Consider the following 14,676-nt stretch of genomic DNA (forward strand, 5'->3'; position numbering starts at 1 on the left):
ATCAACTAAATGGTAGAGAGATTAAGAGCTTCTTTGTATTCTGGTTTTCATTTTCATATTCTTATTGCAAAGATCAATTAAATGTGTTGGCAAGAAAACACTGAAGAAAACTAGATTGTGTATACTAATTAATAATGTCCGGTAACTGATGTAAACAAAGTTTATATCAATGTTATGACACAATATATGAAAGAAAAGTACAATTTTTAGTTTATTTCTCATTTATTCATTTATAATAACTTTGCTCAAAGTTAAGCACATTATAAGAGGACAAAGAATGAATGTCAGATGGGTCTTCCTTCTCACAATTTTCTGGCTATTTTATAAAAACTAAACATATACACGTGAAATGGATTAATGACAATGCAACGGAGCATGTGATGAAAGTATATTGATTCGTCAAAATGAAATCTATAATAATTTAGGAAGTTATGAATAAACATTGACCCTGACATTTCTCTTTACCTCATTTCTTACATTTAGTCCCCAAATCCCATTCCTTGTAACTAAAAAGTATATCTGGTGTCTATCCATTTCCCTTCATTCCTACTGCCACCACTTTTGTTCAGGCCATCATTATCTCCTACCCCAAATTATATAACTTGTCTCTCTCCAGTTTTATTTTACTTCATTGATTCTCTACCATAGCCAGAATAGTCTTAAACTACAAGAATGATTGTGTTGATAGATTACCATTCCCCTGAAGATTAAGTCCATACTCTTTAAATGGCTTCTGAAGAGTCCTGTGATTAGACCTTGGCTTACCCTTTTAGCCTTGTCTCTTCCCTGTGTCCTACTTAAACTTTATGGTCGAACCATGCTGTATTTAGCATTAGTTGAATATGATCTCCTCAGGATCTTCTCAGTTTTAACAGTACTTCCTTAGGAAGATCTTTTCTGATCCCTAGATTAGGGTCAGATGCCCTGCTATCACTCTTATATCACCTCTTAATTTTCTGTCATAGCAAAACATACTTGTTTAATTATCTGCTTTTGTGATGGCATATCTTATGTTGTCACAGATTTTCTAGCACAGTATCTGACACATAGAAGATGTTTAATATTTTCTACATGAAGAAATAAATATAGAAAGGGAGATAGATGTTAAGATAGCTCTTAAAGAATGAGTACCTATTTTGTTTACAAAAAGAGAGTAAATATTGCATATATAAATCATATTTGCCTACATATGATTTTCCATTCAGGTCTGTCATTGTATACATACAGCCAAAATACCAAACCCTTTGAACATGTGCAGTTAGAGGCAATAATTTCTCTAAGAGCATGATGTGGATCAGGCTACTAAAGAAGACTAATTTCTTTCTACAAATAAAAATTGGATATATTTAAGGTATAATAATTTCCCCTAGATTTATTGAGATATAATTGACATATAACATTGTGTAAGTTTAAGGTGGACAACATGTTAATTTGATACACTTATATATTGCAAAATAATTACCACCATCGTGTAACTTTTAAGTATATAATACAATATTATTAACTATAATCACTATCCTGTTTAGATCTCTAGAACTTACTCATCTTATAACTGGAAGTTTGTACTTTTGACCAACATCTCCCTTATGCCCCTACCCCTCAGCCTCTTAAAGAAGCCCAATTTTTAAGACCCATTTTGACTAGTCTCCATGATAATACAAATTATGCTCATATGCTCATCAAATGTTGTGAGTGGAAATTTATACTGGTTTGTAATTAGTCTACACTTACCTGAAACATTTTCTGTATAGCACTTTAGCTATCATTAAATTTCATTTAGTTTATATCACAGGTATATAAATAAAGCATTCATAGGTATATAAAGAAAATATCCATTAATTCAGGCTATACATAATGTGAAGAGTGTTTTAGGGTAATATATTGTACTTGGTGTCCCAATTTTGCATTCAATTAAATATATTATAATTTTAGTTTTTGTTTTATTTCTAAAACATAATCTTTTATCACATGGTAAAGAGAAAGTATTTACATTTATAATTTTAGAGGATATTGGTTTTCTATTATCAGATTACTTTATTAATCTTTAAATTCCTTGATTCTACTCTTTTGTGGAAAAGAAAGCATTACAAGAACCCTGATGAACACAAATAAGATGCAATGAAAAATCACAATAAATATGCCAATAATGTAGGTTTAATTCCTAGATTTAGATTTAACCATGCAGTTTTGGAATTTGATAATAGCATGTTGTCTTTCACATATTAAACTCTGTAGGAGATATTATACCTTTTATAATAGTGTAAAAGCTATTTTGATTTGAAGCATGTTGTTCTGAAGAATATGAAATATAAATGAAGTTCCTGAGAATTAAAAAAGTGAATATGCATTTACCTATTTATCTATCTACTGTTATACACAATTATCAAAGATTGCCAGAATAAAAACTCATCATTTTTAGGGACTTCCAATTTTGATGGGTTGGATGAGTGACGATACACATGGTTTGGAGGGAAGAGTCCTTTTTTAGAGTATAATTTTGCTTGTTAAATCATTAAAGCTTAGTTATATATGGAGAAAACTGCCTAATAATTATGAACTAACATGTTAACATGGCATTTGCAACAGATACATTAGACAATTAAATAGAATGTTACTTATTTTTAAAGGAATGACAAAAAAAATCAAACTTTCCTTGACATGTGAAATCTTTATATTATCAGAAGTGGGAAATCTGAAAGACGTGGTTCATTCTCTGTTTGGATGATGCAGAATTGCTCTAAGCAGTAAGCTTACTGTTTTCAGACAGCATTAGCAGCTTCAGCAAATACAACTGTGTCATCCTCCCTTAATACGCAGTGTTTGTAACTGCAAAGGGGAGATGATAAATAGCATATGAGATCTGATATCTTCATGATGACTTAAACAGATACTGATGGGCAGATCTGCTGTTTGATGTTTTCTTCACTAGCCTTGAAGATGCTGAGACATAGAGATGGCTGTGATTATCTTTTGTAAGACAGGAAATGCAATCTTTAGGGGTCTCTGGAAATAGAAAGGTTATGCAGTCTGGAACCTGTGAGCCTTTTCAATCTCTAAGTCATCAGGTATGACGTCATGAATTATGATTATACCATTAGATTGTAGAGTTATTGCTTTTTCTAGTTCTTAGTCATTTACAACATATTAATCAATGTAATTGTTTATTATTAGATTTTCCTTAGGATATTTGAACAAGTAATATTTATAGTACTAGACACCAATTAAACAATATGAATTTTAGAAATGTGTGTGTGTTTAAGTTTGTGTTTACCGTTGCTTTTTATGGGGAAGTGGGAGGTAAGGAAATAGATTCTTTGTATGTGATTAAGGGCAAGGTTTTGGGCTCTACAGATTTTTCCAGATTAAACCTGAATACAGTCAAATTGCATCTTTTATTTCAAATGATGAAAATAGCATAAATTGTTCAAACTTATAAGGATACACCATAGCCAGCTGCTTGTATATAGTGACATATTAAAATTTTTTATCTGGGATTACTTAAGCATAGAAATAGATGTTGCTACCATTGTACTGTGCAACCACACAGCAACCCAAGTGTGATGAGCAGAATCATGTTTATCAGCATCTGAGCTGTTTTCCTGAAATTTGTATTTCAGTATCTAAACTGTTTTAGAAGGCATTACTTTTAATCATTTCTCAGATCTATTGAAATAATTATGCTCTTTGTCCTCTTAATGTAGAGATCTTCTAAGGTATTGCTTATAGATTAAAGTAGATGATAAATCTGTTTTTTGTTTTGGTTTGTTTTTTTACACAGAAATCTGGTGACATATAAGCCTGTTTAATGTTTTTGACCCAGAGATATTCTACATTTGTTTACTTTCATTTTCACAATGAAAAGACTTGACTACATTAAACATGTTAACTACAAAGAGTAAAAAATCATCACAGCAAAGAATTTGGATTTATATATCTATTTTATGCTGAAACTCTGCTATTTATTTTAAACCATTTTTCCCTATCACGTTTAGTTTTGTTTGTTATAGCATGTCCTCAGAATTACATGCTTGGGTAAGAAGCTGTGCCTCTGTTTGACATTCAGATTTTGAAGGAAATTTATTGTATTTTTTTATGTTATAATATTTCTGCCTCAGTATTAGGGGACTTGGCAGATTCTTGACAAGGCATTCCATATTAAACGAGCAAAAAGAGAGAAAATGTTGCAGCATTTCTCAGCAGAAAGATAGTTTTGTCTTCGTGATTCCATAGCTTGACTAGAAGTTAATGGCTCATCAGGGTAAAGTGATGTATTAAATATGAATATATTTATCAAAAGACTGAAGTGGAAGTCTGAAACAGTGATTTGATTCAGTTAAGGGGTCAGTTTCTCCTTTTTAATTAAAAGCACACTAAAAATTATACCTACTGATATTGGCTATAATTTATATGTTATTCAGGCTACTTAGTCAGCTTAGATTCTTATTAGCAGGGAAGACTGCCATATTCTTAAGCTTGATTAGTTTTGGAATGATTTGAATATACCTTTTAGTTGCTACAAAACCTGTTTAATCTGTTAGAATTTATTTCCAGTATTTGCATGTATTAGTCACTATGAGTACATTCTGTTTCCTGGCATTGCTTTGGGATTCCTCTAGGTATTGGTTTCACAACATCCTGCTAGATTTTTCACTGTATTTGTGACCTTTCAAGAGAACCAAACCATAAAAATTCTTAGTTACCTTCTTCAGTGGCACTTAAATGAGGATATCTCAATAATTCTGTAAGGTGAAAAAAATTACTGTCTTAGAGTTATTTCTTTTACAAAGTGGAGAAAAATTTTTCCCTGTTGCTATGTCAAAATATATAACATTAGAAAGTTAAGATTGATTAAAATGTCACAGACATTTAATGTAATGTCAACCTTTTTCCTGTGCAGCAAGATGATCTTGACCTTTTGAATGGTGAAATTGATTGTACATCTGCTCAGTAACAATTGGTCATCTTCTTTTTGCAATGGTTGCCTCTATCTGTACCATTTTATACATGCGTTTCATTAGATATTGTAAAGGTTTCTGAAGGTAAGCTGTCTGTAAACAATTATTTGAGTAATTTGAGTAATTGTGAAATATGATCATTTGCACAATACTGTATTTGGTGTGAGGAGAATACAGAAAAGAAAGAGTTGTTTCCTGCTTTCAAGATTATGAGAAAATGTACATAATGAGCTATGTTCACAGTTTGAATTGACTTTTCAAAAGTGGTATGCTATAGTCAGTTTTAATTTAATTTATAAATTGGTGAATCTTAGGATGAGTTAGGTATAATTCTTTTTATCCTCATGTAAATCTCTTGATATTAGAGAAATAAAAGATTGGGTCAAACTGTATTATCAAGCATTTTGTAATTTTGACAACTGCATTAACTTCTTTTATAACACATTAAATTCTTTTTATTAGGGCATTATAAACTGTGAATAAATAAAATAACATTGTAAGTTTTATAAGCCATAGTTTTCAATTTGAGAGTGAAGGGAGATCTAACCCATTGGCAGGAGGCAGAAGCAGGGACCCCAAGAATCAGCTCAAAACAAGGATGTGACCAATCCAGTATAATTCCAGGCTAGGCGTAGGTCATTATGTATTATGGGAGTAAACTTTGGAAATAAGGAGTAACAAGCTTGGAGTGTTTAATGCTAGGTAGGTCATTTATGGAGTACTTTGAATAAACTGGGGAGGATAGGATTCACCTTAGGCTCTGAGGAAGAAGACTGGGAGGAGCTAGTAGGGAAGTAGACCTTAACCAGCTGGCTGTTAGACATCCAAGCGCTACTCTCTTCTCTTTCGTATCAGTGTGCTGGCTGAAAGTAGCAGGGAGGTGGGTAGAGCAGATGCAGAAACCTTGTTTCCCTAGAATCCTAGACTGGCGCATGCTGCTCAGTAGTGCCTGTTTTCTTGGATTAGAGAAATAGAAAATTGATTTACAGATTCTTCTGGTTTGTATAGTGTGGTAGTTAAGCATCCAGACTTCCGTGTTCACTAGGTTCAAATCTTAGCTACACCACTTACCAGCTGTATGATCATGGGCAAGTTATTGAACCTTTCTGGGTGTCAGTTTCCTCAGATGTGATATAGGGATAGTAATGGTGCCTACCTCAAAAAGTTGTGAAGATCAAGCAAGTTAATGTATATAAAGTACCTCTAAGAGTACTGGTATATACTAAGCACATTACTGCCAACATTATTTATTGGCAAACATTATTATGTACACTCTTAGAGCTAGGATGGGCTATTGGTAATGGTCGTCATGAATCTAATTTCGATCTCTCTTCTTCACTCTTCTTATCAAGTAAGAAATTCAGTCAAAAACACGTGGTACACTGAAATAAAGATGGTTATAAAAATGCAAACAAGAAAAACATGCTACATCTGACTAAATTCTAACATTGACTGACTATAAGAATTGTGACTTGATGAAAAATTTTGTTTAAAGTTTTTTTGCACCTGCTTACTAGCCTGATTTAAACTTCTATTAAGATCCTATGTGTATAGATCCTTTGCTTCCCTATATTTTACCAACTACTTCATGAGAGGAAAATTACTGGGTCTTTGGGAAAACTTAACGGCAATGTCAGGTCTTCTTTAGTAACAGTTGGAGATTAAAATTAAGGAGTAAAATCAAGGTTTAAATAAAATAATAAACAAGTTATATAGCTTAGGTTTAATGATCTGAGTTATTTTTTAAATCATAAAAAATGTCTTTGACAGAAACTTCACTGAAAATTATACTCAGCTTGTTTTAGTAATTTAAAAAATTATTATTTATTTATTTATTTATGGCTGTGTTGGGTCTTCATTGCTGCACGCGGGTTTTTTCTAGTTGCCGTGAGCAGGGGCTACTCTTCGTTGCACTGCGCGGGCTTCTCATTGCGGTGACTTCTCTTGTTGCGGAGCGCGGGCTCTAGAGCGCAGGCTCAGTAGTTGTGGTGCATGGGCTTAGTTGCTCCGTGGCATGTGGGATCTTCCCGGACCAGAGCTCAAATCCGTGTCCCCTGCATTGGCAGGCGGATTCTTAACCACTGTGCCACCGGGAAAGTCCCTAGTAATTTTATTTGTTAATGAAAATTTTTATTCTAGATGAAAGACTAAAATGAAATATGCTATAAATACAATGCTATATATGAATAAGACAATTCAAGTTCCTATTTAATAGAGTATACTATTTTGAAGTGCTGGTGTTATTTAATGTAAAAACATCAATTTGCTTAAAAATTGCCAAGCTCCTAAGTACGTGTGTTATTTGATATTTGGATGAAATCTAAATCTAAATCTTAAATAATCTTAAGTGTTACATTTTGTGACGTTTTTGCATTTTAGTTCTCTTCTCTTGAGCAATTTTCTCAATGTGCAGCTACTTCCCCAAATTGGCACACAGTCAATCAAATCTCAGCACAATGCAATTTGTTAAAACAAACAAAAACCCAAACATACAAAACCCTACAGTGTTCCAGTAAGCACAGTACTGGGCAAGGATATAAAGACCAATGGGTCCCTGCCTTCAGGAATTCATAGGTAGAGAATTGTAAGCACTAAATACAAGTAACTATAACGGAATGTGGAAAGCAGTGAGTGCCACAGAGATTCAAAAGAGATATGAATGAAGCATAAATTATTCTGCTCTGAGTTCAGTGGGCAGAATATTTCAAGCTGAGCGGGGAGAGAAGAAGAGAAGCTAGATGGGGAGTTGGGGAAGTATGGTAAGGTAGCATCTGAGTTAGACCTTGAAGAGTGGCCAAGATAGGGAAAAGGTTATTGGGCAGAGGAAACAACATGAGTAAAAGTTGGGAGACAGAAAGCAAATAATATGTTTGAGTAGTACAGAATAGTTCATTTTGGCTTATAACCTGTTGGGGTAATTCAAACTATCACAGGAAAGATTTGCTGGGACCAGATAATGCAGAATCTTGAGTGTTAGATTATGATTACTAAACTGAGAACATTTCTGTGCTGAACTACTTATTCTTGGGAGAAAATAAAATAAAAAACAAAAGAACAGTACCTATATTTTGCAGTCATTTTCAGAGCTCTAACTCTCTTGAGACTTTGAAAATGAAAATTAAATTCCTGAGTAGATTTAGTAGTTAGTAGACAAGGTAGGGGGTAGAAGCAAAATGAAGGATTTTAATAAAATTCTCTATCAAAGTTGCACGTGAGAGCATTTCTCAGTCTATCCACAACCACTCAAAAGTCCTACATTTCAGATCCTAAGAGACCTCCTGCTTGTCCCTGATGTAAACTCTATTTTATTGGTAGGTAATCAGATTTAGCTTTGGCTTTATTTTTGACATTTCCTAGACCAAGGACAATCCAGAGGGATCATTTTAATACAATGAATATGCATGTCACTATGGTGAATATTTGGATAATAAGGACTTTGTCTTAGGAAAAATTGGAAGGAGAAATTGCTATTTATAACCATGGAAGTTAAAGGGCTATTTAAGCTTTGCTCTTTGTTAATATAGCAATGATAAAGTAAACTGTCATTGCTAATACCTTTAATATCACCTTTAAATCTTCTACTCCACACACCAGAATTTAGTCAGTATTGTGTGAGGTTAGTAAAAAAGCTCGGTAACATCCAAGAGCAGATTTCCTTTAGGTGTGACATCTGGGATGTGACTTTTGTTATCAGGAGGATGATATTTGTGCATGGAAATTGTGAAAAAATTGGAATTGAATCCTCTCATTTAGTACATCATCCATATAAAGTATGTCAGAAATAAACTAATGGAATTCCACAAGTGTGAGTAAAAATGAAACCAGACAGAATTGCTCTTCTGGCCCTTTATTTAGAGCAATAGTAGATCCATATAATTGAGAGTACTGTTTCTTTCTGTAGAAGTCTGCATTATTTGAAAAACCCATTTTTCTAGAAGTTCTTGTGAAGTTGTTTTTATTAATCCTGTGACTTCACATTGCCTGGGAAATAACCATACATATGGTAGGGGCCCAATAAGTTTTCAACACTTACTTTAAAATCATACATCCATTTCTGGGAGAAACTTTGGAGAATATTGGGCTTTGGGTTGCTTTAAAACTTTTAAACACTTTTTACCTTAGAAAACAGATAAAAGACATTTACTGAAATGATCCTTTCCTTATCCCAATCCTTTTTTAAAAACGATAATACAGGAATATAAGTTAAAAAGGTAATTGAATATTCTTTTATCAAACTTCTCTTTATAAAAGGCAACAGAACCTAGTTTCAATGAAGTACATTGCAGAATGTGCTGCATATAAATGGATACCATCTATTTCTAGCCATTCCTTTCTTTCAAATTTTATTCAAACTCATAATAATTTACTGAGTCTATTGTGTAGTATGGAGGGAGGCAGTAGAGCACAGTAGTTAAGAGCTCAAGTTAATAGAGCTGGATTTGCTTCCTTAGACCCCATATCCTCCACTTACAGACAGTATTTATTTCAGTAATATTACCTCACCTCTCTTTCTCAATATAGTCATCTGTAAAATGAGGGTACTAATATGCTAATCTCTAGGCTTGTAATGAAAATCAATTGAATTAATGAATTAATGTAAGTAAATTGCTTCAAACAGTGACTATCTTAACAAATATTAGTTATTGTAATTACTCCCCACTGGACTAGGTAAATTTGAGGAGAAAGCTACAAAAGATAAACAAGATATAAAACAAATCCACCCCTTCAAGGAATTTATGTTATAGTATATGTAAAGTATCACCTGTATATGTATATAAATATAAAATACATACACACACAAACACATACATATGTAGCACATATGTATGTATACATACACACACATTATACTTTAATCATATACAGTATGCTAAAAAGAAACTAAACAACTTGCCTAAGATCAAAATTGCCAGCAAAGGATAGGATGATATGGGGTTTAAACCAGGAGGTCTAGCTGTACAGCTCTTTGCTCTTAACCAGTGTGTTATACTGCTTAAGGTTATATACATTCAAATTAGATACTAGATAGCTTTGTATAAGTTAGTATATTCTAAATACCAGATTGAGATGAGAGACATCAAGATAAACTGAAAGTGCTGTGGAAGACTTCATGTAAGAGGCGTGTTGACTTTCATCTGACACATTATTTTTGATTTCTCTTCCACTACAAATAACATGTATAAAGTCTTTAGCACAGTTTCTACCATAGGTAATAAATAATAGTTGTTGTTATTATTGTCACAATCTTTCTGATAATTGCTTCTAAATCTCCCCTAATTGGTGCAATGTGCTGTTTGAAAACCATAAATCTAATCTATGCTCATGACTTAAATTACCCATCAGTGATTCTTAATTGTAATTATGCATCAAAATCAAATTTTTAAAAACATTGATGCCCCAGGCTTATTTCAGAAGTACTAAAAAAAGCCTATGGATTTTTAGCCCAGGCTTCTATATTTACAAAAAGCTTTCCAAGTGAATCTGATGGGCTGCCAAAATTGAGAAATGCTGCTTTACATGGTGGTGAATTGCAAATCTACATCTTAACCTCTATCTAGTGTTCCAGACTGCATCTCTGCTCATTTGTCTCATCAATATCTCAAACTTGGTATGCCCCAAGCAAAACATTATTTTATCTTCAAAACCTCTTTGTCTTTCCTAGCATGATGGCCTAGTAATAATTTTCAACTTTTTAATCCAACCATAGGTCCAATTACTCACTAAGTTATGCAGACTCTTTCTTCCAAGTAGTCCAAAATTTACCTTTTCTTTCCATTCCCCATTGTCTTGATCTCAATGTAAGTTCGCGTTCATTTCTCACCTGGACTACTGTAGTCATTTCTTAATTGGTATTTCTTTTTTCTTCCCATTGCTCATCTCCAAAGCAACCTATTCACTCCTCAGCTACCAGAGTATTCTTTCTAAAATGGAAATCAAGAACAGGCATTTGCCTACTTAAACTCATGCTAAGGCTCCCCATTACCTTCATGATAATTTTCAGAGTTCATATAATTGAGAACATACCATATTTATCTTTCCCTGTGTGACTTATTTCACTTAGCATAATGTCCTCAAGGTCCATCCATGTTGTTGCAAATGGCAGGATTTCCTTCTTTCTCATGGCTAAATAATATTCCACTACATTTATTTTATTCATTCATCTATTGAAGTACACTTAGGTTGTTTCCATATTTTGGATATTGTCAATAATATGGCAACGAACATGGGAGTGCAGACATCTCTTTGAGATAGTTATTTTATTTCCTTCAAATACTTACCCAGAAGCGGTACTGCTAGATCATATGGTAGCTCTATTTTTAATTTTTTGAGGAATGAGGAAGTGACATTTAAACTTAGCCATTTTTAGTTAAACTTAGTCTAAATTCTACTAGTTAGAGAGAGACAGTCTCTCTCAAATCTTTTAAAATGCTGTTCTCTTTGCCTATAATGCCTTTGGTCCCTCATTTCTCTTGTTTTTGCCTGGCTGACTCTCTCTTATATCTCAAGATTTATTTAGATTAAGCATTACCTCCTTTTGAAACATCCCCTCATCTCTTCAGAGTGAATTAGGTGTTTTTTCTATATCTTCTTCTGGATCCTAGTATTTACCCGAAATGAAGCACAATACATGCTGTACTGAAGTCATTGATTTTCCTGTCTTGACTGTGAACTGCTTAAAGGCAAAGTTAGTGTCTTTTACTTTTTTCAAGCCAGCACTAATATTGTTCCTGGCACACTGTAACTACTTAATAAATTTTTGTTGAATATCAAAATGGGTAATGAGTATGAAATGTTCATGGAAACATATGGCCTAGGTCACTTTGGACACCATTAGGAATTCATAGTATCTGAGGTGTATAAGCAGGATTGGACCAGACTTTGAAGTGTTTAAAAGTTAAATTAAGGAATTTTAGATTTTATACTTAACTAATATAATATCGTTGCAGTATAGCATATTGATTAAGAGTATTGACCTGCCGGGACTTCCCTGGTGACACAGTGGTTAAGAATCGCTTGCCACTGCAGGGAACACGGGTTTGATCCCTGGTCCGGGAAGATCCCACATGCCGCGGAGCAACTAAGCCCGTGAGCCGCAACTACTGAGCCTGCGCTCTAGAGCCCGCAAGACACCACTACTGAGCTTGTGTGCCACAACTACTGAAGCCCGTGCACCTAGAGCCCGTGCTCGGCAACAAGAGAAGCCACGACAATGAGAAGCCCACGCACCACAAAGAAGAGTAGCCCCCGCTCGCCCCAACTAGAGAAAGCCCCCGCGCAGCAATGAAGACCCAGTGCAGCCAAATATAAATAAATAAATAAATATTAAAAATAAAAAAGAGTATTGACCTGCCTTCAAACCCTGCCTCTGCCTCTTAGTAGCTAAGGGTTCCTGGGAAAGTTTCTTAGCCTCTTTAAGTCTCAGAATATTCAACCGTTTTGAAGATTTTTAATGAGTAACAGTATGTAAAATTCTTGCACTGTACCTGGCAGGTTGTAAGCCTTACAATATTACTTATTATTATTATTGCAATTGTATGCAACATTGAGAAAAATCAGACAGCTAAGGGACTAACAGTTTCAGAATGTAGAGTTAAAATTATCCAATGATTGACCATTTAGCTGGCAATCAGAAAACTAGAATTTTAGTTCTAGTTCTATCTCTGCTATTGGCTTACTGTAAAGCTTGAATGTACCTCAGTTTCCTCATACAAAAAAGTATGTTAATGCTTTTAATGTATGTTAATGCAAAAGTAATAGTGTTAATGCTTTCCTCACCAGGATGTTGTAATCATTTGAGATGTCTAAAGAAAATAAACTGTTAAATTATAAAGAGTGGGAATCTATATTCTTTGAAGTCGTTGATATCATCATGCTTTTGTACAAGCTGTGCCATCATTTGCCTGGAATGCTCTTCTTATTCACCTTGATAATCCTGTTTTTCCTTTAAGACCCAGTTTAAGCATCAGTTACTGGGATTAGGTGGTCATTTATATATCCCTTAGAATGCTAAGCCTACTTCTGGTATAACATTTACCATGTATAGCATTTGAAAAAACACCTACTTGTATGTCTTCTCCCATAGAACGTAAAATTCTAGAAGGCAAGTGTGTCTTATAATTCGGTATTCCCGCTGCTAGTACAGATTCTGGCACATGTTAAATTATTAGTAAATATTAACTCAAAGAATGGATTATGTTATATAAATTTAAGAATACTGAATTATGTTTTAAAGCAGCAAAAACGTTTCTGAAGCTCATTCAAAGGTTGTTTGCTGTGAACTGGAGATTAGAAAATGTGGTAATAGTTACAATGAACTATAATAATAGCAGAATAAATATTAACAGTAGAATAATAGCAAGAAGAAAATATTACCCTGGTAGATATTTTCTGAAAATATAGCAAAGATGAAGGAAAATCAGGAGAATTTAGGTATAACTACCAGGTAGAATACACCCAGCTACATTTCCTTTCTCCCAAAATCCTATTAAAGAGACAATTAATGGTATTTCTAACCTTTTCTCTATACCAAAACTAAATTAGGGTGGGGAAAATGGGAGAGGAAAAAAAACAGTGACAAAATTTTGTGAGCAAAAAAGCAGAAGGAAAATGTCAAGTGACTTGGCTAACTGAGAAAACAGAATTGTAAACTAGCATTGGCAAAAGCTGAGAACCAACACAATTTATACTGAAGCATCCTGAAAGGCACCAGATACCTCTCAAAGAGAGAATCAAGCTCCTAAAGTAAAAAGTATTGAATTAAAATCCAGTCACATTTCCGGATCATCTTTCTCCTTTACTTCGGTCAACTAGACAAATATCCCACCTCTACTCTAGCAGTAGACTGGAGAGGGGAAACGTCCGGAGCCTGTGCTCCGCAACGAGAGAGGCCACAACAGTGACAGGCCCACGTACCGAGAAAAAAAAAAAAAGAGGCCAATGTTTTTTTGGATTTGATATCAAAAACAAAGGTAATAAAAGCAAAAATAAACAAGTGGAACTACATCAAATTAAAAGGCTGCTTCATAGCAAAGGAAACCATCAACAAAATGAAGAGGCAACCTACTGAATGGGAGAAAATATTTGCATATCATATATCTGATAAGGGGTTAATATCTAAAATATGTAAAGAACTCATACAACTCAATAGCAAAAAGACAATCCTATTAAAAAATGGGCAGAGCACCTGAATAGACATTTTTTCCAAAGAAAATATGTGGACAGCCAACAGGTACATAAAAAGATGCTCATTAATTATCAGGGAAATGCAAATGAAAACCACAATGAGACATCACCTCACACCTGTTAGAATGGCTGTTATCAAAAAGCCAAGAAATGACAAGTGTTTGAGAGGGTGTGGAGAAAAGGGAACCCCTATGCGCTGTTGGTGGGAATGTAAATTGGGACAGCCACTATTGAGACTCCTCAAAAAGAGAACTACCAAATGATCCAGCAATTACACTTCTGGGTATTTATCCAAAGAAAACAAAAGCACTAACTCAAAAAGAATAGATAAATAGATAGATAGATAAATAGATAAATATATATAGATATAAAAAGAATAGATAAATAGATAAATAGATATAGATCTATCTATCTATCTATCTATCTATCTATCTATCTATATCTCCATCCTAATGTTCATTGCAGTGTTATTTACAATAGCCAAGATATGGAAACAATCTAAGTGTTCATTGACAGATGAACAGATAAAGAAAATGTG

General features: G+C 33.8%; 1 protein-coding gene across 8 annotated transcripts in view; it reads left to right on the forward strand.

Moving 5' to 3' along the window:
- Nucleotides 1-14,676, forward strand: part of SLC4A10 (solute carrier family 4 member 10) — a 312,534-nt gene that overhangs the window by 84,783 nt on the left and 213,075 nt on the right. For 3 of the 8 annotated variants that reach the window (XM_033412566.2, XM_033412563.2, XM_033412570.2), the window contains exon 1: nucleotides 2,759-3,065. The exons of 2 other annotated variants lie outside the window; for them this stretch is intronic. In XM_033412566.2, coding sequence (XP_033268457.1) covers nucleotides 2,985-3,065 — 81 coding nt within the window. In that variant the 5' untranslated portion in view covers nucleotides 2,759-2,984. Of the gene's footprint in view, nucleotides 1-2,757; nucleotides 3,066-14,676 lie in introns of those variants that run through there. 3 more of the 8 variants (XM_033412565.2, XM_033412569.2, XM_049712769.1) reach the window with 2 other exon arrangements.

This window comes from Orcinus orca, chromosome 7 (assembly GCF_937001465.1).
Source record: "Orcinus orca chromosome 7, mOrcOrc1.1, whole genome shotgun sequence".
NCBI classification, from domain to species: Eukaryota; Metazoa; Chordata; class Mammalia; order Artiodactyla; family Delphinidae; genus Orcinus; species Orcinus orca.